The sequence below is a fragment of the Notamacropus eugenii genome, chromosome 6 (assembly GCF_028372415.1).
Source record: "Notamacropus eugenii isolate mMacEug1 chromosome 6, mMacEug1.pri_v2, whole genome shotgun sequence".
NCBI classification, from domain to species: domain Eukaryota; kingdom Metazoa; phylum Chordata; class Mammalia; order Diprotodontia; family Macropodidae; genus Notamacropus; species Notamacropus eugenii.
The window spans coordinates 388,864,887-388,887,075 of NC_092877.1; the positions used below are offsets into that span (position 1 = coordinate 388,864,887).

The following is a 22,189-nucleotide window of genomic DNA, read 5'->3' on the forward strand; positions in this document are numbered from 1 at the left end:
TTTGGAGACATCTTTGCTCCCAGCTTAGCAAACACTGTTTTCTAAACTGATAGTTTGGAAGCAGCAGTGTACCAGTGGGGGGCTCAAGGCAATGAAATTAGAGAAAGCCACCCTATTGAGGTGCCCCTAGAAGCATGAGGAGGTGTAGCCATTGTACCCAACATTCATGAAAGTGGGAGCTGAGATTAGGATGACTTGGAGGAGACATGGACTACATCTGTCCAAAGCATAAATTCTCCTGGCTTCCCACCATATGCCAATATAAGTAGGTTTTATATAACCTCCAACTTTGACGCTATCACCAACCCTAGGTTCACCTAGGGAACAAGAAAAAGTTTGCTTCTCTTAGGTCTCCAAGAAAGGGAGAGGGAGAGCTCAGGAGTGTGAGAACCAAGAGTCCAGACTTTGGACTGCACTGAGGATGGGCTTCCCCATCTCTAAACCAGGGTCCATCTGAATGGGTTAGGTCAACATCTCCAACTCAATTGCCTCCCACAAATTACACTGTAAATTTACCTTTGATCCTGGGGGAAGGAAGTACTAAGTATCCACCCTGACACTAGGCAAGTTAGACCCTTGAAAGTTTAACTTTGTTCTCTGTATCTCCATTACCTAGCAGAGTGCCTGGCATCTGGTGTGTACTTATGAAGGACTTATTGGTAGCTGAACTGATTAAAAGATCAATTACTAAGGCTAGATAGTTGGCTGGCTATCTCCAGTGGCCCAGATGAAAGGGTGATCTAGAACAGAGGAGTGGGAGATGACTCCCAACCTCTCGTTCCCAGGCTCTACATAGAAACTGAAGGAAAGAGAAGAGCTTTCCCAGTTCTTTGATCTTGACCAGACCCTCTCCTCCTCTGTATAACAGGAGTCAAAGATTGGAGCCCATCTGAAGTCTTCCAGCTGTATATCCTATAATAACCCTCTTTCTGTTGCTCCCCTCCCCAGCAAGGGCTCTCTCCTTTCCTTGATCTTGCATTTGCCTCTCCCCACAATGTCCCAAAATAACTGAGCTTCCTTTATATCTCCCTCACAGACCTGTGCCACTTTTAAACAAAGTCACACTCTAGTTTCTGCCCTAATAAACATCTCTTCTCAAAGGACCCTCCATTCAGAGCTAAAAGGACATGGAGGCCATTAAATCTAACCCCCTAATTTAACAGAGGAGAAATATGGAGCTCATAGAAATGAGGTGACTTGCCCATGGTCAGTCAGGTAGCTAGGTGCAGAGCAGGGACTTTTGTGTATGCCTGTCCACAAGTGTATGAGATCTGGCTGCTAGGGTGACTTTTCAAAGGGTCAAAGGCAATGGCTGCACAGGAGTTATACAGACAGGACAGACTAGGGTTCCAGGATATGACAATCAATTCTTCTGTAACTTCCTCTGCTTCCAGCAGTTAGACAAAGCAGAATGGAAGATCATTTCTTAGTTACTTACTCTGTCAAGCACTACAAAAGGTCACAAAGCCAGTGTTCTTGCAGAGAGACCTTACATTATTCTAAGAAGGGCAACACTGTATTCAGGAGGGTTCAGCTTCTGGGCAGATGGAAAGACGTTATGACCTATAGAACTCACCAAGCAATGAAATGGTGATGATGGTAAGACTTTGTGATCCATAGGGTGTAGTATGCAAAGCAACAAGGCAGATAGTGAGGTCCCAGTGTCCTTGGAGATCAATGACAAGGCAGATGGTCCATGGACAATGGCTACTGGGAAAAGGCCAATGGATACATGGTATAAGTGGACTAGAACTCCGGATTATCTCAAGCAGAGATGCCAACTGGGCTGTGGAGTTTGGGGCAGGTCCCCAAGTCTTGCTCCTGCAGGTCTATAGGTCCCTGGCAGGCTGGGACAAGAAAGAGGAAGATCTTTGCCTCTCTCCCTTGGTGGTGACAACCATCTTAAGGGTAACCCCCAACAGTGAAAGCCATCCCTCATTGGGTGCCAAGGGGTACACTCACCTGTAGGGGAGGCCAAGTCTGGAACTAGCTGACCTCCTGGAAAGTTCAACTGACTGATCAGAGAGAACAAGGCCAATCTGGAGTGTTTTTATAATTCCCTGAAATCCTAGTCCTGAAGGAGGAAGAACCTGAGTAAGCAAGCACAGTCACCCACTTTCCCGGCCTCCATCCCAGTCTGCTTGGAGACACTGTTCCCAGCTTCATTAAACCCCTAATAATTACACTAATTACCTCATCTCTACAGCGAGAAGCAAAGCAAAATACCAAACTCAGCTTGCAGCTTACAATAGGAGACAATGCAGCTCTGTGGCATACATGGCCATTAAGTCATGAAATATTTAAGCCAAACAGAGTTAGTGCTGGCTGAACGACATTGGCTCAGAGCTGCAGTTGCAAGCAGGTTTCCTCTTCTGGGTGGTGGGCTTCTTTAGCTCAGGAGAAAAGTTGGGAACATTTTCTCCCTAAAGTTCAGCCCACCATATGTATTGAACTTCTGGGCCTCTTTGGGAGGGCAGAGCAGAGTGAATGGGAGAGGTCCAATCCTCAAAAGAGGCTAACGACATACTTAGGGAGACATAGGCAGAGGGAGCTTTGAGGATGAGTACATCAACTCCAGAGGCAGAACAGAAGGCAGAGTGTGTAGAAAAGAGCTAGTGACACTCCCCTGCTCTGCCCTGAGAACGAAAGCATGACAAGCCTTTAGGTTCCAGGAGAGGCAGCTGGACCCTCCCATTCACCTCAAGCCATCCTTGACCATCCTGATCATGACCTCTGCAGCACTGATTACCTCGACCCTGGTCAAACTACATTGGAGAGTTTTAGAAAGGACATAGAGAAACTAGGAAGCATGCAGAGAAAAGCATCCAGGAGTCCATGTAAAAATAAATGGGGGTAAAAGAGGGAGTGTTTAGCTTGGGGAGCAGAAAACTCTGGGGGACACAACAGTGGCCTTTGAATGCCAGAAGAACTGTTATGTGGAAGAAGGATGACCCTTGTTCTCCTTGGCCCCAGAGGAGAAATAAAGGAAAATAGCGTCAAATTTAGGAGATATGTCAGGAAAACCTCCTACCAAGGAACCTACTCCAAAGGGGAACAGGCTACCTTGGGAGGGGGGAAGTGCCCCATTCTCAGAGGTTTTCAAGTAGGAACTGGGTGATCACTTGTCAAGTGCAATGTAAAGAAGATGCTTGGTCAGGTAGGGATTAGATTTTAGGCCTGTCAAGTGCCTCCTGGTAAGCTGGGTGGTGAAATGGATAGAGCACAGGGCCTGGAGTCAGGAAGACTCATTTCATGACTTCAAATCTGGTCTCAGACACTTACTAGCTGTGTGACACTGGGCAAGGCACTTGACCCTGTTTGCCTCAGTTTCCTCATCTGTAAGATGAGCTGGAGAAGGAAATGGCCAACCATTCCAGTATCTCTGCCAAGGAAACCCCAAATGGGGCCACAAAGAGTAAGATACAACTGAAATTGACTGAACAGCAGCAAAGTCCCTTCTAGATCAGAGGTTCTGTAATTCTTTGATGCTTGTCAAGTAATGGCTAGAAAAAGAGATGAAGTTAGCCTGGCATAGCTCTTCTTGCTGAAGCCATGATGACCCTCTGTGATCAATATTTCCCTTTCTTGGTGTTCGGAAGCATCCTTTCAATGATGCCTTTGAAGATGTGGTACATCAGAGTGGGCCCCACTAAGAGAGAACTCCCCTTTGCTGCCCAAGGCAACACTAAGAAACTTCCAAGTTCGGATACTTTTGATTGGTTATGGAAACTGACCTTTGAACTCTGGCAAAAAACTGTGTTGTGGAGAGGAGTTAGTTCTGTGTGATTCTAATGGTCCCCATGCATACTTCTGTTACTGGATTGGTCTGAACATAAGCCGAGCTTTTCCCAAATGGGCTCTGAGCAGTACAATGAGGCTCGCCGTGGTGCTTTCAGGACCATAGACAGCATCAGGCTTGAGAGTGTGAGGTTGAAGACAACCAAGGGCTCTCTCACTGTCTCTCTGTCTCTGTCTCTTTGTATGCCTCTCTGTCTTTCTCTCTGCCTCTTTCTCTCTCTCTTCTTTTCTTCTCTCCTTCCCCATCTTCCCTTCTCTGTCTCTCCCTCTCTCTCTCTTTCTTCACAGATCCAGTCACTTGATCAACTTTGTCATTTTTACCTCCATATCATCTCTTGAATCCAGACCTTCCTCCCCTCCTACATAGACTCCACGTTAACTCACACCTTCATCTGTCTTTGCCTAGATCACTGCAAGAACCTCCTCATGGTTCTCCCTGACTCATTTCTCCCCTTTCCAATCCATTGAACTCATAGCTACTGAAATGATTTCTCCTTAAACCAATATTTGATCCTGTGCCTCCCCCACACAACCAGCTCCCATGGTTCCCTTTAACCTTTCCAATGAAGTACAAACCCTTGTTCAGCTGTTAAAGTTCTTCAAACTTGACCATAACTTATATTTCCAGTTTCCATCAAATATTACTAGTCTTCCTGCACTCTAGAATCTGACCAAATTGGCCTCCCTTTTATTCCATTTCCCTCCACCCTGCTTTTGCCCGAGCTGTCCCATCTCTCTGGGAGCTTTGGAATGTATTTCCTCCTCACATCTGCCCCATCAATCCTTCTCTTCCTCCAACACTTAAGCCTTCCCTGATCCCCCCAGATCCACATGCCCTCCCTCACTCCCCTGTGTTTGATCACTTTGGGCATTTATTCTCCCCTTGTTTATTCTGTATACACATTTCCTTATTGTCTCCTCTGTTAGAATTGCAGCTCCTTGTGAATAGGGATTGCTTCATTCTTTGCATCCCTGGAGTCCTATCCCAATACTGGCCATATAGTAGGTGCTTAATTATTACTCATTGACTGATGAATTGAGTGCTTTTTATTTATTATCTCTTCATTCTCTTTTACGTTTCTAGGATAGAGGAAAGGGCATAACCAGCTCTGTGTATGTGTGTGTGTGTGTGTGCTTGTAGCAAAACCCAGTGTTTCAGAAGTCAACAAGGTTTTATTAAGTACTTACTATATGCATTAGAGGCAGCTAAACTGGCTCAGTGGATAGAATGGAATCAAGAAGACATGAGTTCAAATCTGGCCTCAGACAATTACCAGCTGTGTGACCCTGGGCAAATCACTTAACCTCTGTTTGCATGAATCTGCTGGAAATGGAAATGACAAACCACTCCAATATTTGTGCCAAGAAAACCCCATGAACAGCATTAGTCCATGGAGTCATGAAGGGTCAGACATTACTGAATGACTGAACAACAACAATGGGCTAAGCTCTAAGAATACAAATACAAGCAGAAAAAAGTTAGCCCCTCCCTTCAAGTAGTTTATATTTCAATAGGGAAATGCAATATATAAAATGTAGGGGTGTGGAGAGAGGGATGCGAGGACCTTACATGGGTCATGGTAGAGAAAGTCGAGTGAGTAAGAAGTGTAGCCTGGAGAGGAATAAAGACATGGTTGGACTGGGCATCCTCCTTCCAATGGAGGTTCTGGGAGGAACCAGCTAGTCCAAGAAGGCCATGGGGCAGAGGGTACTTCCAAGTGTGAGAAGTCTGAGAGAAGAGTGAATTTCAAGCGGGAAGAGGTTTCTAGGGCATACATGGTACAGAAAATCCAGAACATCAGGAATATTAGAAAAGATAATTTCCTGTGGCTCCCAAAGATAACCTCACAGACAGCAGAAACAAGGACTCCCAGGTGCCTTGGCCCTTGAGTTGCTAAAGAGACTGGCTACAATGAATAGGATGCATTAAGCTTTTCATGTTATTTAGGTACAAGGACAAATACATCATCTCCATTTGACAGATGTGGGACACTGTGTCTCTGAAGGAAAGAACAGCATTAATATATAAAACCAGAGTTTGACCACTAAATGCATTCATAAAAACACACAAGGATAGGGAGAGCTGATCCAGCCAAAGGTAGCCCTTTCTCCTGTCACTCTTCTTTCTTTCCTTCCTTCCTTCCTTCTTCCCTCTCTATCTCCCGCCCCTTACCTTCCCCTTCTTTCCTTCTTTCCTTCCTTCCTTCCTTCCTCCCTTCCTTCTTCCCTCCCTATCCCCCTTTCTCTTCTTCCTTCCCTCCCCATCCCCCCTCCTTCCTTCCCTTCCTCCCTTCCTTTCTCTCTTGCTTCTCCCTCCCTCCACTCCATCCCTTCCTTCCTTCAGGGTTAGGTGAATCATCAGCAGCCCACAGATGCTGCAGTGGAGACCCAGATGGTGTCCAAGTAGGCAGCCAACCTCAGAAACTAGCATCCTGAAAGACCTTAGGAGACCTGGGGTGGACAATAGAGCAGGAGCTCGTTTCCTGCTGTGGTGGAGGAAGGGGGATCCAGTCCCCAGCTTGATGAATAAGGTTTCAAGAAAAATGAATGTGCAGAAGAGTTTCCTCTGGAGGACAGCGATGACAAAACAGTAATGAATTAGAATGTTTCTTGGTTATGTGTTAGAAAATTAGCAACAAGCTCATGTTAATTGAAATTCAGTTCCTTGTGTATATCAATTCCCTCTGATCCTTCTGGGCCTCACAGCAGTGAGAGAGACACAGAACCACAGATTAATCCAAACATTGGCAGCAACAAAGATAAATTAAGGTTGGAGAGCCCACACAGAGATGAATTACTATTAAAATCTGTCTCGTTCACCCACGCTTACTGTATAGGCAGGAATTAAGGAGAAAGCATGTTGTTACCCACAGGGATGAAGTTGGACCCTGTGGGTGGGGGATCCCACCAGTCTGCATCTGGAAAGAGCCAGGCTGTCCAGGGCCATCCAACTCATGACTCTGCACCTCTGATGTACTCATGGGTGGAGACATCAGACTCCAGGTATCACTTACTGAGCTTCCACAGGATATCCTAATGCTGGACTGACCATCCAGTCCCTCCTAGAAACCAGTAACAAAGAAGACTAGAAAAGCGCAAGGGCCCAAGGACTGAATCCTGGATTCTGTACAGGTAAGAGAACAGAAGATGGCATCAGGTGGCACCCTGAGGCTTGTGTTCAACGATATCGATAGGCTGCCATCACCTTAACATTGGTACCCATGATGCCCACTCCATTTACATCTCTTTCTTGAACTTCCCATATCTCATGCTCTGGATTCTCCTTCCCCTTCTGCTCTTGGCCTCCTTAGAGGTGTGGAATTAGAATCTCATCCCTGCAGAAAGTGGCCCAGCAAGGTCTTCATAAACCCCACAAGAACCTCTGATGGAGTCAGGGCCACTCTCATTGGGTCCTGCTCCTTGGCCTTCAGAATGAAGGGAAGCCCCTAGGCAAGGCTGAGGACAAGAAAGACATCCAGAGTCTATCCACTCCTAGACCAAGGCATCCAAGGAGAGAGACAGTTAATGTGAACACCACAGGGATCTGGGCATCCAAATGTTCAGCCTCTGATCTCCAGCCCATCCTCCCACTTCCATCCTCAGCTTCTCCTCACATTGGTTTCTTGCTGAGTCTTGGTGGAGAGATGACACAGATAGGTCTTTTTCCAATCCCCATTTTTGAGAATGGGGAGAGGCAGCACATGCGGCCAGGGAAGAGGTTGATGTGATTTTTTGATTGTTAGGACCAAAGATGTCACTGGGGTTAGGAACTTCCAGTGGGAAAACTCCATTCTTCTACCAAAGGATACCAAGATGAACACAGACTTTCAATAACTGCCCTCCCCACCACCAGCAGCACCAACCCCTACCCCTGCCCTAGAGGGACTGTAGTCAGAAAAAAATGGTGTAGGTCTTTACCACTTCTTAATTTTTTCTAATAACTATGTCTCTTTAAAAATAGGACCCTTTGAAATGTTAACAATAAATGGGGAAACATATCAAACCAGGAATATTTATTAAAATAGCACTTTTGATACAAAGCTGTTCAAAAAGGAAGGCTCCATGGGAAATGCCATTGCTCCCAAAACATGGACGTTGGCCCTGGTCAGCCCCCTGAGCAAAGTCCCTGGGCTGGGCCCAGTCTTCTTTGCTGGCTGCACAGTCTGGCCATTGCAGGAGTGGCGGTGTCCTTGCCATCCTCCAAATAGCTGTAGGTCGGGAGAGGCTGCCACAAAGGGCACCTGTGGACATCCTCCCAGCCCTACCCTGCTGGCTCTACCAGGCTGGGCACTTGGCAGGAAGGAGCCTGAACAAAGGGTGCAAGTGCAAAGTGAGGCACCCAGAGAATGTGTCAAATTAGTAAAGAAACAGGACAACGTGACTGAAGAAGAAAGAAATGCTGGGAGAGAGAGGACGGCTCTAACAGCTCCAGTCAGAGTCAGGGGTCACTGCTCCTGGAGCTGGAATGCTAATAGCTCCTGAAGAGAACACACTTTCTGGTGTGGCTCTTCATCATCAGAGGCCTTCCTGGCCTCATCAGGAGCAAAATACCATCACGCCAGGCCTGGCCACTTCTGCAGGGGGAGGATGATGTGGCCCAAGCTGGCAGCCAATAGGAATGGCCCTGCAGGTCCAGACCCAGAACCTCCCACATGACCAACGTAGACATCTCAAGCATGCCCCAAACCTGGCTCTGATGGCTCCCTTCTGGGTAGAGATCAAAGATGAGGGGCTCATGGACTGTTATCACAGATGTCCTGCTTAGGGAAATACTAAGTGTCCTCTGACAGCACTGGCATTTAGTGTGTCCAAGAGGTCTCAGTGGGGAGTGTGGTCTCCTCCAGTCCTCAGGCTTCTCAGTGACCTGCAGTCCAGGGCTTGGATGCTGTCTGGGGATCCGTGTCTAAGCTTCCCCAGTCCCAGCATCAATGTACACTCTCTGGTCCCATGTTCTCTTCCTCTCCCTAATTCCTCACATGCACAGGTACACCCAAACACCCCTCCCATTCTTTTCAGAGCTGCCACACACAGCACAGCCATGTCAGGAAGCCACAGCCTGCTTCCTATGGCTAGGGACAGTCAGTCACTGAAATACAAGAGCTAGTTTTGAGTTGTTCTGGTCAGTCTGGCTGAAACCTTGTGAACTTCCTCCCACCTTTGAGCCATGCCAAAGATCTGACATACAGTCTCAGCTGATCCTCACCACATGCCTGTGAGGTGGGCACTCTTAATTCCATTATAAATCCAGATAAACTAAGCTTTAAAAGTGAAGTGATTTCCCCAAGGTCACCCAGCTAGTCAGTGAGAAGTCATCCTCTCTGAGGAAGTGGCTCTTTTCACTTCACCTTGCCCACTCAACCCCACATAATGCCTCCCCAACCCTCCCCACACCTGGAAGCCTTTCATGAGAGAGAAGCCAGTTTGGGGATCTAAAGTTTCATGGACTGGGAATATGAGGGATACTGGGGTCCAAGGAGAAATGGAATCACTTGCTTGATAGAATTTGTGCATCTGACAACACCTTCATTTACCTAAATTAAATGCTAATAAAAGAAGTGAAGCTAACCAGGGAATTTCTTATAGGAGACTTCATGATCTCAAGGTCAAATGATAAGTAAAGAAATCATACTGACTCCAAGCATTGTGCCTGAACATCTCATCCTGTCCATCCCATTCCTCTGAAAGACATAGACAATTCCAGAGAGGAGAATCAAAAATCAGCCTTCCCCAGGAAAGCCAGCCCCGAAGGGTAAAGTGGCTTAGAGGAGAAGAGAGTGGACATTAATGGAGACAGTGAATCTCATTGGGTACTAGCAACTGAATCAAGCACTTAGGAGGGAAAAGCATTATCATGGAAGGTGGCTGGAGGAGCCAATGGGAATGAAGGAATCTCAAGGTTTGATTTCCAAGGTCAATGTAATGTGAAATCATTGCCTGCAAAGTTTTAAATATATTGACTGTGTCAGCCTGCCCCCAGGACAAGAGAAGCATCCCAGTGGATTGTCCTGCATCTGTGAAGGGATGTGGAAACAGGAAGCCCCCTCCTCCCTGTCCTTCCCCGGAGATAGTCCCCTTCTTGTCTCCCTTTTCTCAATTTTGGCAAAATTGAACTGAACACAGTGTGAACTATCAGGGAAGACACCAGTGAAAAACAGGAGGTGCTCTGGCAAAAGTGATAGCTGAGAGTTGATGGGGTAGCATCTCTCCAGCCTGGATTAGGTCATCAGGACTGAGCAGGGAATGGGAAGGAGCCCAGGAGGACAAGAGTGGCAGCTGCCTTTCATCTGAAGAGGGAACAAAAGTGATCTCTCTCTCTCTCTCTCTCTCTCTCTCTCTCTCTCTCTCTCTCTCTCTCTCTCTCATTTATCCTAAATTTCTAGGAAAATCCCAATTTCCCTTCTTTCCTTCAGCAGTGGTGGTGCCACACACAGATTCAGTTGGACATGGGTGAGGATGTGAAGGGCTGAGCACATCCACTATCAAAACCAGACAACATAGCGGCTAAGGCAGGAGAAAGGAACAAGTGGATGTCTCGAGTTGTCTTGGTTATTACGCGCCAGATGCCTCTAGTGACCTAGATAGAGCCTTAGTTAGTGTGACCCTGGCCCAGGGCAGATTAATGCCCTCTATCTGGCTTGGGAGATGGCAGAACCATAGTCATATTTAGTCCCCAGATCTGCCCTCTAAAAATATGCAAGAGGGAATTCAATCAGTTATTTTCCTATCAGATTCTGTGTTGACATGATCCATAGGGAAGGTGGAAGGTTTGGGACTCATACTTCCTAGTCCTTTAAAAACCAAATGTGAATGAACAAGGTTTTTCATTCATGTGCCCCCACCTGACACTCATTCACTCATTCATAAAACATTTGTTGAGTGTCTCGTTTGCTTAAGATTCTAGGCTTGGTGCTATTTCCTGTAAATATATATGTCCTTGTTTTCTGGGATTGTCAAAACCTGAGACTCTGAGCCCTAAAAGGAGTAAAGAGGGTGGCTTTGGGAAAGAAAAATATGTTATGAATTCTACATGAATGCACCTCACTGGTCACACCAGTCAACATTTTATCAAGAGAAGGACTGTTTTGTGGAGGTTTCATTCTAATCACAGTGGAGAAAGTTTGGGGGGGAGAGACAGCTTTCCTCATGGCCTGGTTCAATGGACCAGAAGAAGTCCATTTAAGCTACAGTATAGGGATCCAGGCATGGCTTAAGGGCATGGCATCATGGGTGGGTCCAGTCCAAATCCCACCATGCCCTCTTTGCCTATAGGCTCTGAAGAAAAGGGCCCAGACATGGCACCTATGCTTCCTGGTACTACTACTGAGAGAGAGGCCTGAGCCCAGTCACTATAGGGAGTCCCATAGGCCTATGTTGCTTTATTAATGTCAGCAGGAGAGGGAGAAAATAGAGAGGAGGACACAGAAATCTAGAATAAGCAAGCTGTAAATGATACAAAAGATACAAAGAAGGAAATTGAGATTGAAAGTGGGGACATCCAGAGAGCTTCTGACTGGAGGAAATGGTAACCTGGGTCCCCACCTCTTTGGCCTTAGCTCTGACCTCACTGATTTAGTAATGTGGTCCCAGGCTGCTCGTTGTGACAAAATGATGGATAAGCCACCGAATAACTTGAGAGTCTGGGGTTAGTTAGAGATGTCATAATAGACTTGGTTACACAAAGTCAAAGACCTTCCCTTCCACTTGTTCTCTAGACTATTGGTATTGTACCTAATACCCAAAATATCATGACCAAAGACTGATCCAGAATGAATGTTCATAAGGGTAGGACAACCTCATTCTTTTCCCAGGATATTTTCTATGTCTGTTTATCTTTCTGTCTTCCTGTCTCTGTTTCTTTCTCTCTCTCCACACCACACACACACACACACACACACACACACACATCTGCAAAAGCAAAGAATTGTTCATGTTAATTTGCTATCACAGAGTCCAGCATAGATAGCCACCTGAATGAATAGTCCATATGGATGGCCCCAAGCCCCTCTTCTTCTGGAAAATAGACTAGGACTAGGGATATGGTGGACACACTGCATTCTTGACTAGCCTTCTTGGATAGTGGCAAAGGACAGTTGTCCTGTATCTGGGTTGGGGGCCTGCCTGTGCATGAGGCAGCAGCAAACAGCTGAGTGAAGTGGAGACACATTTGTTCAATATGATTTGCAGGGACTATAGGCTCCAATGACTCTGGGATCAAAATACCCTGAATTTCGATGATGCCAGGTGGAGAGCACATACACAGGTGCACTCAGAGGTGCATTCACAGGAACACACACACACACACACACACACACACACACACACAGCCAACACATATACAGAATTGCCCTGCTTATGGAAGAGGGCAGATCTGGGAGAACCAAAGACTGTGAATTTCCTACTATTGCTTTGGGTCAGTACTGGAACCCTATGCCTCTCCCCTCTACCAGTTGGACTCCACTTTCCATATTCCCTTCTTCTGATGATGCAGAGAAAAGATGTTCCCAAACATGCCAGGTGGGCATCTGAAAGGAGGCCAGGCACAGTAAGCAAGGCGCCTGTATAGAAGAGGACTAGGTTAATCCAATGGGTCTCATCGGTCAATTGTAAATGGTCTTGAGTAATTAACACAGAAGCAGCAAAAGACATTTTGGCAGCAAATACAAATAAAACTTATGATGCATCCTCAAAATGAATTGAATCCCATACTTGGGAAGCTTCCATCACTGCCAGAAGAGGCCACTCAGATGAAATATTGGCTGGGTTAAGTTCCACCATCACTCTTCCTTCCCATTCCTCTGCCTGCATCAGCTTTGTGGTCAATACTTAATCATAGGCAGGTACTGGCCGAGGCAACCCTGGTGAAGTGGCTAGAGAATAGTCCTCAATGGTGGGAAGACCCGGGTTCAAATCCTATCTCTGACACATCTTGGTCATGTAATTCTGTCATTTACCCTCTTACTTTCCCAGCCTGTAAGAGTGCCAGAGATTTAATCTCCAGGCCTTTCCTGCACTAATTCAATTACAGATCCAGATTGTCGCCATCAACCACCACCAAAAGTCACGAGACTAAATACTGACCCAGAACTCATGTTCATAAATAGGGGAAGACATTTAGAGTATCTTTTCCACAAGATGCAGGGAAAGATCTGAAGAATCACAATTTTATGGAAGAAATAAGCACAGGATAGATGGCAAACTCTTGAGAATGAAATTCTGAAGGCCTCAAGAAAAACCCTTCCAGTGAGTAGGGGAGAGCATGGTCCCTGGAAGAGACCAGTGGGAATGCTCAGGGAACTCATCATCTGGGTGGATTTGGAAAAAGCTTGCACAGTGGCAAGGACGAGTAGCAAAGGATGAATACCCAAATCAGCATGGTCTGATAAGAACAGTCCTAGATGCTAAAGGCCAGAGGAGTTGAGGCTGATGGTACTGTTTTGTTGTGTGTTTTAAAGCTATCTTGGGCGGAAAGCATCGTAAAAGAGACAAGATGCCAGCGTGGGGTCGATGGGATGACAATAAGTGAAAATGGAAAGTGGAATGATTCATATCCTCTTGCTTCTGTCCTCTCTGCCATGGACGATGACAGCTGAATTAGCTGACATTTATGTAGTATTCGAAGGCTGGCAATGAGCTTCATGTAAGAAATAAAGAGGCAGTGCGACGGTATAATGATCTGTACTTGAAGTGAGGAAGATCTGGAGTCAGATCTCACCTCTGGCTCTTTCTATTTCTGTAAGCTTGGGCAAGTCACTTAACTTCTGTGTCTCCACTTCCTCATCTGTAAAATGGGGATATTAAAAATAGCCCTGTCCCCAAGTGATTGTGAGGATCTAATAAGAGTGTATATAGAGTATTTGGAAAACAGTGAAGCTTTGTATAAAGATGACCCCACTGTAGTTGTTATTATCACAATAGCTGACAGGAGAAATGGCTGCCCTGATTGAGGTCAAGCCACCTGTTCCAGAAGAACTGTATCCCTTAGTGCTGAAAGAATTGGCAGATGTAACTTGTGAATCACAGATATATTAAAAATTTGTGCGATATTCAAAAGATCCCAAGGGTGGATGAGGTGCCACAGAGTGGAGGACAAATGTCCTGGTTCTCAAAAAAAGAAAAGAGTCTGCATACTATAGGCCAAGGAGTCTGTCTTCAATTCTGGGCAAAATTCTTGAATGCATCATGAGAGGGATGGTCAGTAAATCTGTCTAAAAAAGGAAGCAATGATCCACAAGAGCTAGTCTGGGATCACTAAGAAAAGGTTAGACCAGACCTTCTCCCCCCACCCCAGAATAACTAGACTGGTTGGCTGAGGAAATACTGCAGATATTATCTACCTAGCCATCCACTAAGTATGCGATAAAAGCTCTTATCTTCTCCCTGTGGTCCACACAGAAAGTTGGGAGCTAAACCATAGTGCAGTTAGGTGAATTCAGAAGAATTGAAATGAACCCTAATTTTCTCCAGGCCCAAAGAGTAATGTTAGTAATGACCTGACATCAACCTAGAAGGATGAAGCTGTAAAATGCCCCCAGGGAGCTGTCCTTGGTCCTGAGCTATTAAAAATGTTAATCAATGACTAGTATGAAGGCACAGATGGTATTGATTTAATTTGCTGAGAGAGATAGCTGACACCTCAAATGGCAGAGTCAGGATTGTGGCAGCTAGAATGTGGGCTGAATTTAATAGGATGAAATTTAATGGAAAGTCCTAAATTGGAATTTCAAAATCCACCTCAAAAGGAGATCAGTGAGGTGTTGCTGAGCAAAAGCTCATCTGAAAACAACCTAGGGATTTAGCCAATTCAACAGCCATTCTGTGCCTCTTCTGAACGAGACACTAATGCTCAACTTCAATCAATGATACTATATGGAAATAAGGAGAAAATAAAGCAGTCTAGGCTACATTAAGGACACACTGACCCTCAATGAGAAGACAGTCCCAGGGTACCCAGTCCTGAGGAGGACACATTTGGATTTCATTGAGACTGATGAATTTTAGGAAAGACATTGATAAACTGAAGTTCATTCAGAGAAGGGTAACCAGGAGAGAGAAGAGCCTCTAGATCAGGCCACTCAGTGGTTGGGTGAATGGACTGGGTATGCGGTGCCTGAAGTAGACAAGGCCTGGGGGAGCACAATAGCTGTTTTCAAGTACTTGAAGGGCCACCATGTTTAAAAGAGTTTACATTTGTACAGTTTGGTCTCAGAAAGCACACAACATGGGGACAAGTTGAAAAGGTGCCAATTTAGGCTTGATCTATAGAAATATCTTTTATTCAGTCTATTCAAAGGGTCGAGGAGGGAGGCAGGCTGAGAATCTGGATGGACACTTGCTAGGCAGATTGTGGAGGAGATTTTGACTTGGAGTATGATAGATCAGACTAGATGGTCACTGAGGTTCTTTATATCTGGAAGATCCCAGAATCCCTGAATTTTGGAGCTGGGAGGGACTTTGCAGGCCACCAGGTCCAATCCATACCTGTAACCGAGTCTTCTGGTCTAGGAGCCTGTGATTCATTCATTAGTCTATTTTTTACACTTCTATTAACAATTGTAATAACTATTTCTTTAAGATCTGTTTTAAAGATCTGAAGGACTATCACATGGAAGGGGATTTATGTTGCTCTGTTTGACCTCACAGGGCAGATCCAGGAGCTGGAGCTGGACAGTTCAAAGAGACTTAGTTCGTCTCAAAGCCAGGAAAAAACCTTTACAATTTGAACTGTTCCAAGGGGGAGTGGCTGCCTTGGGCAGTGAGTGATACATCCCTCCTCCTTGTTGGATCTGCCACATTGGGGATTTCTTTTGGGGATGGTCTAGACTGGAAGCTCCTGAGGTGTCTCCCAACTCTAAATCCTGTGATCCTGTGACCAGAACATGCTGCCTGCATATGTAGCACCATTGCCCAGGTTGCCCTACATTCCTATTTGACTTGCCCAAGGGAGCCAACCTCCCTCACAATGCTGAGGCCATGCTGATTCTAACCCTAATTTCACTTTTCAAAGCCAATAGGTTAGAGATGTCATTAATGGTAGTGACTAGTGAACAAAAACCTTAGCTTTAACCAGGCTGAATGAAGACAGTGAATTCCAAAATGGTTGCTACATCTATCACTGCTGACTTCTTATCTATGAAAACAAAGTCAATTCCACTTGTATGAAGTCATTTCATGCTTACCAAGTCCAACTGTGAAAGTAGACATGATATGCAAGTAAGACATTTTGGAATCAGTCATAAAAAAAGTCTTTGTCTGCTTTCATCACTTGGTCTTGAACTAATCCTTCTCCTGGGCCCATGTTTACAGAGAAGACATAATGATCAAACTAGGCTGTTTTTGTCTATAGGATCTTTGAGAAATCTTTGCAGAATCTTTGCTGTGAACCATACATCAGCACAAAATCTAAAACTAGCTTCATGGTTGCCCATGTTAACCTTAATCATGAGCACTTCAAGTCAAGGCAACCATGTTCTCTGTAAGAGCACAGTTCTGGAGCCTTGGAACACCTCCAGCTCTACCAGATCCATCACTGGCCACTCTAAGGAAGATCAGCTTTCTCCCACTTAGCTACTGCACAGGCAGGCTACTGCTACTAGTATCTCATTGGTCTCTGACCAGAAGCTTCTTTTGGAGGACCTCAGAAGCTACATACTATTTGCATATAGTTGAAGGACTCTGATTTCTAGCAAGGCCCTTCCCCCAACCCTCATCAGTGCAAACATGGAAAGGGTGACCCAGCACAGGGTTATCTTGCACTTTTGTCCATTACATAGGTCACAGAGGCTAAAAACAAACCTGGAGAAAAATTGAAAACAGATTCTGAATGAGAAAACAGAAATAGGACAGGAAGACCTTGTGTTTGACACAATACAGCTCTGACTCAGCCTGCTCTAAGAAGCTTTTCATTCCCCCCAAAAAAGGTGGGCAACAGAAAAGTGGAGCCAAAGACTCTCATCAATTCCCAGATAAGTCTAAGAGCCCGAAGTTCCCTTAGCAATAAATCTTGGATCTCTCCGACAAGTGGAGGGACAGGGCCACTAAGGGCCACCTCAGGGAGGACACTGTCCAGGTCTCTGTTTAAAGCCATTTACAGTCAAGTCTGATGAGAAGAGCAGAGGCAGACGGGACTTGTCAGAAAAGGAGTAAGAATTACAAGAAAAGGATTCCCACTGGCTCCAGAAACAGCCACTGCAAGCAGCTGAGTCGCCACACGCCTCAAAGGGGCATTCATAGACAGCATCAAAGTTAAGTCTCCCAGAGCTGGGTCTTCTTTCAGAACTTCACTTGGACAGTGAGCCAACTTTCAGCAAACAACACCTCTAAACTTAAGATCACAGGGCCTGAGGTCAAAGCTCAGCCACGTGGCCATGGATTTAACCACTCCTTAATCCTCAGTTTCCTCATCCGTGAAATGGGGGAGAGGGTATCTACATAACCTATCAGAATTACTGGGAAGAAAGAGTTTTAGAAGCTGCAAACCACAACAGGAAGGTAAATGATCGTGATGGTGAGCAACTTTCCACGACTCTGCAGGGATTCAGCAGAATGGCTCAGATGAGACAAATACCAGGCCACTGGGAGGTGTCCTCCACATCCCCGGAGCTCACACTAGCCTCCCTTCAGGATGAGCTCACTGAGGCATGAAGATGCTTCCACTCTCTTCCCCTTCCCTGCACCTCCCGGTTGCCCATAAATACTTATCACCGTCTGTGTCCAAGCACATGTGGGACTTTCTCTGGACACCTCACTGAGTCCTGAGTATGAGCAAAGACTCAGAGCCTTATGGAAATGGTCAAAATCTCCAAGCTCGGAGAGTCCTCTGACACCTCCCCAATCTTTTTTGCACCCTCCCAAACAAGCAGACATCCAGCCCTAGGGAGGCCCTCCCTGTCCCCTCAGCTGCCCAGTCCATTTTGGGGCTGCCCTTATTCTTCAGAATTTGCTCCAGACAAAGAATGGAACGTTCCCTCTGGCCCCTGCCATGAACACCTTGGAGGTAGGGACTCTCTTTTGCCTTTCTTTGTATTCCAGGTGCAAATACATGCTTAGTGCCTGTAGATTGGCTCAGGTCAATTCTCTCGACCCAACATCCTTCACAGACAGAAGCCATATATAGGCTATATCCTCAGGGTCTCTGGTGCGCAGAGAACCAAAAAAGAGCTGGCAGCGAGGATGGAGGAGTGTCAGGCAGAGAGACAGATATACACTGAGAATGTAGGCAGATGCAGAAAGACCAAGTTATTACACAGAGACAACAGAATAGATTCATCCACCAAATTTTCCCGAGGAACTGAACTAGGGCCCTCTTTCAGCAGCTGGCAGCATCTACAAGCCAGGTGCAGGCACTGATGACCCCTCTCTGTGCTCCCTGAGGAGCCTAGGAATGGTGGCCTGACTAGCCTTCTCCTCATTCCCATATCCAACCTTCCCCAGGGAAATCATGAGCCTCTCACTGGAGTGTCTCCCACCTGAAGCCCAACAACATCTCAGGGCCCTCCAGCAGGGCTCCTTCACGGTCACTGGAGTGAGAGCTGCTGAGTCCAGCTGCTGGACACTGCCTCCTTCCCCCTCTGCTCATCCCTCCAGGCTCAGAGGGAGGCCCCTTCAGCATAGCTTTTGGAGATCCTGAGCTGGAAAACTGAAGCCAACCTGGAAGAGGGGTCTGTCCGAGACATGGCCGGTGTGTTTGTCCATACAAGGGTGACTTGTGGAGTATGACAATACCATTTTGCAGATCTGAGCACCTGTAAGGGGGGCAACTCTCTCTGGACTTAGTAGCCCATGCAGATCATTGCAACTGCTCAGGGGCCCTAGCCTTTCCTTAGGACACCCCCCAAAAACAGACTGGGCTTACAGTTTGTGCCGTCATGTTCATATTCCAGTTTTTGGCACTCACACATTGAGGGAGTATCCTGGGGGCCTCCTAGCATCTGGGAAAACTGCATTCCTCGGCCCGACCCCAGCAAGGCACTGGAGTTGTAAACCCATGGGCTTCTGAGAGCCATTGTGTGTGTGAATGTGGTATGTGTGTGTGTGTATGTGTGTGTGTGTATGAATGTGAGTGCATGTGTATGTGTTTATGTGTGAGTGTGCATGTGTGAGGAAGAGTATGTGAGTGTGCTGTATGTGTGTGTGCTGAGAGGAAGTGTATGTGTGTGTGCTGAGAGGGAGAAAGAGAGAGAGAGAGAGAGAGAGAGAGAGAGAGAGAGAGAGAGAGAGAGAGAAAGAGAGAGAGAGAGAGAGAGAATGTGTGTGTGTGAGTAAATGAGTGCATGTGTGAGTGTGAATGTGCAGGAGGGTAAGGGTGTGTTGGTGATTATGTGTGTGTGTGAGTGAGCATGTATGAGGGAGAATGTGTGTATGTGTGTGAGCGAATGTGTGAGTGAGTGTGTGTATATGTGACAATGAGTATGTGTGAGTGTGAGCACGTTTGTGAATGTAGATGTGAGTGTGTGTGGTCATGTGTGTTTCTGCACATGAGTATCAGACTAATGGGAGCAGGACGGTGCCAGGGCTGCATGCCAGGACCCCATCATCTGGGTACGTACTCGCTGGGCAGGCCAGTCCAGTTCCTCTCCCTCAGGGCCTGGTCCACAGTCCTGATGTAACCGTCTATGAGCGCCTTCATCTCCGCCGTGAAGGCTTGCTCGGGCTCTCGCGGCTGCCTGCCGAGCCTCCGGAAGCTCCCTTCCCTGTTGCCCTCAACACACAGAAGTCTCTCCTCTGTTACCGACACATTCAGGAAGGCTACCATCTCCCTCAGCTTGGGGAGGAGGCTCCGGCGCAGGTCCTCGTAGTGGACGACCAAGAGCCGTTTGCCATACTTGAGCCAGTCCAGAACATGGGATGACCACCAGGAGGCGTAGCTGTTGACAAAGTCAGGCCATTCTGGAGCAGGAGGGAGGAGAACAGTACAGTCAGGGAAAGGTCAAGGTCCCCTTGCTCCCCCTCCCAGTCCCTCCCAGCCAGTCAAAGACACCCCGCCCACCCCCCACACACACCCATGAGAGGCCCTGTAGTCCTTCTTTGGGGATGTCCATGGCTCAGCAGGCATGGCCCTAGGGGGAGTCTTGTGGACAACTTTGGTGCTCCTTTGCCCTTGGCTAGAGCCCTCCAGAGGACTTAGTTCCCACCCACATGTAATGTGGGTGTGAGTGTGTGGTCATGTATGACCTCAGCAGCTCAGGGCCTCTGAGTTTTGGGGTCTTTGCAAAGGGAGAGAATGAACAAGTCTGTTCTTGCTCCTAGCCAGATCATGACTCAGGCAGACCACTGTTCTACGGTTTGGTGGTGTCAAGCCCAGCTGCCTGTGGTGTTCCTGCCATTGTGAAAGGCCTTGGAGGATGCTGGCAGTCCAGAATGGCCAAGAGGCCCAGACTGGCCCCTCTGGAGATGATGAGCCCCATGACTGCCTGCTTTATAGCCCTCCTACACCTCCCTGAGGGTCCTGGATGGGGACAGGGATGTTCAATGGGCAGCAGCCATGCAGTGTGTCCAGAAGCCTGTGGTTTCTTTAAAAAGAGGGAGAGCCTTCATTTCACAGAGAAGTCTGGGGTCTCTCAGAGAACACTGTTATTTCCCAGAGGCCATTCAGCCTCCAACCTTCCTCCTGCTGCTGAGTTCTGGGCCTTGTTCCTTGTTCACATTCCATGTCTGCCCAAGGTCTAGGTACCAGTGAAGCAGCTCAATGGGCTGGTCATCATCCAAACAAAAGGAGAGTGAGAAGCCATGTGAAGACTGACTGAAGAGAAGGCTTGGGAGGAGATGAGAGCTATTGCTCATTCTGTCAGGCTCCAGTCCTTAGAATTGAATGTCAAGGATTCCCTGTTGCACAGAGCCATCTCACAGAGGTAAGAGCAGCCTCACAAGGCAGTGGGCTCTCCCTCTCTGAAGGTCATCAAGCTAAGCTTGATGCTTGCCAAGGAGAAAGGCAGTAAGATGCCTCTGGGATCTCCTCCAGCTCTGGTCTGGGCTTCTGGGCTGGGATAAAGCCTTCACTGGAAGCCCAGCATCCATGGACCTCTGCAGTCAACCTTGCTGAAAAGATTTTCCTGCCTCCTAATGATGGAGGATTCCCCATGTATCTCTGCCAAGAAGGGAGGGATACATAGGTTCCCATCTCTCCTCAGGAGCCAGGATTTATTCATTATCATTTTACAGCTTCTGGCTTCTTTGGGGGCTATTTCCATTTTCCTGGATCTATTTACTTCACTCTGCATCAGCTCATGTGTCACTCTGTAGTCCAGTGAAGTGGAATTAGGCTTTTGTGTCAGGAGCCAGGACACTTGGGTTTCCCTTCTGGTTCTACTACCAAATAAATACCTGTGAAATGCTCAACAAATCACCTGACTTCTTCAGGTTTCATTGTCCTCATCTGAAAAATGAGCAAAATGTTACTTATGGGGCCATGACCAGTCATCTTGACCTCTGTCTTGGCACTGGACTCCACTGACTCTGGAGGAGAGAGTGCAGCTGATGACCCTGCAGAGCTCTGACTCACTTTGATCAAATTCACCTGCAGGTCCAGACATCACCCTCCTGATGTCATTGGCCCTCTTTGAGAATGATGGACGAACAGCAACAAACAGCAACAATGTTACTTATGTCCTTTTCAGGGTTGTTGGAAGGGAAGTGTTTAAAAAGGTTAAAAGGAAGATATTGCTGTATCATGAATGAATAATGGATGGGTGGGCGGGTGGGTGGATGGATGGAAGGACAGATAGATGGATGGATGGATGGATGGATGGATGGATATGTGGATGGTTGGGTGGATGGATGGGTGGTTGAATAGATGGATGGGTGGATGGATGGATGAATGTGTGGATGGATGGGTGGTTGAATAGATGGATGGGTGGATGCATGGATGAATGTGTGGATGGATGGGTGGATGGATGGATGGATGGGTGGATGGATGGATGGATGGAAGGACGGATAGATAGGTGGATGGATGGATGGATATGTGGATGGTTGGGTGGATGGATGGATGGGTGGTTGGGTAGATGGATGGAGAGACAGATAGATGGATCGATAGGTGTATGGATGGATAGATGGATGTGTGGATGGTTGGGTGGATGGATGGATGGGTGGGTGGATGGATGGATGGATGGAAGGACGGATAGATAGGTGGATGGATGGATAGATGGATGTGTGGATGGATGGATGGATGGGTGAGTGGGTGGGTGGGTGGATGGATGGGTGGTTGGATCGATGAATGGGTGGATAGATGGATGGAAGGATGGATGGATGGATGTGTGGATGGATGGATGGATGGATGGGTGAGTGGGTGGGTGGGTGGATGGATAGATGAAGCAGCATTTAGTAAGTGCTTACTCTGTCCCATGTGTGGTGATAAATGCCAGAGACCCTGGTCTCTCAGAGTTTATATTCTAGCATT

General features: G+C 46.9%; 1 protein-coding gene across 2 annotated transcripts in view; it reads right to left on the reverse strand.

The window, feature by feature from the left end:
• Window positions 1-7,796: 7,796 nt before the first annotated feature.
• Window positions 7,797-22,189, reverse strand: part of WSCD1 (WSC domain containing 1) — a 63,783-nt gene continuing 49,390 nt past the window's right edge. For both annotated transcript variants that reach the window (XM_072619058.1, XM_072619057.1), the window contains one exon: window positions 7,797-19,683. In XM_072619058.1, the coding sequence (XP_072475159.1) occupies window positions 19,328-19,683 (356 nt within the window). In that variant the 3' untranslated portion in view covers window positions 7,797-19,327. The remainder of the gene's footprint in view (window positions 19,684-22,189) is intronic.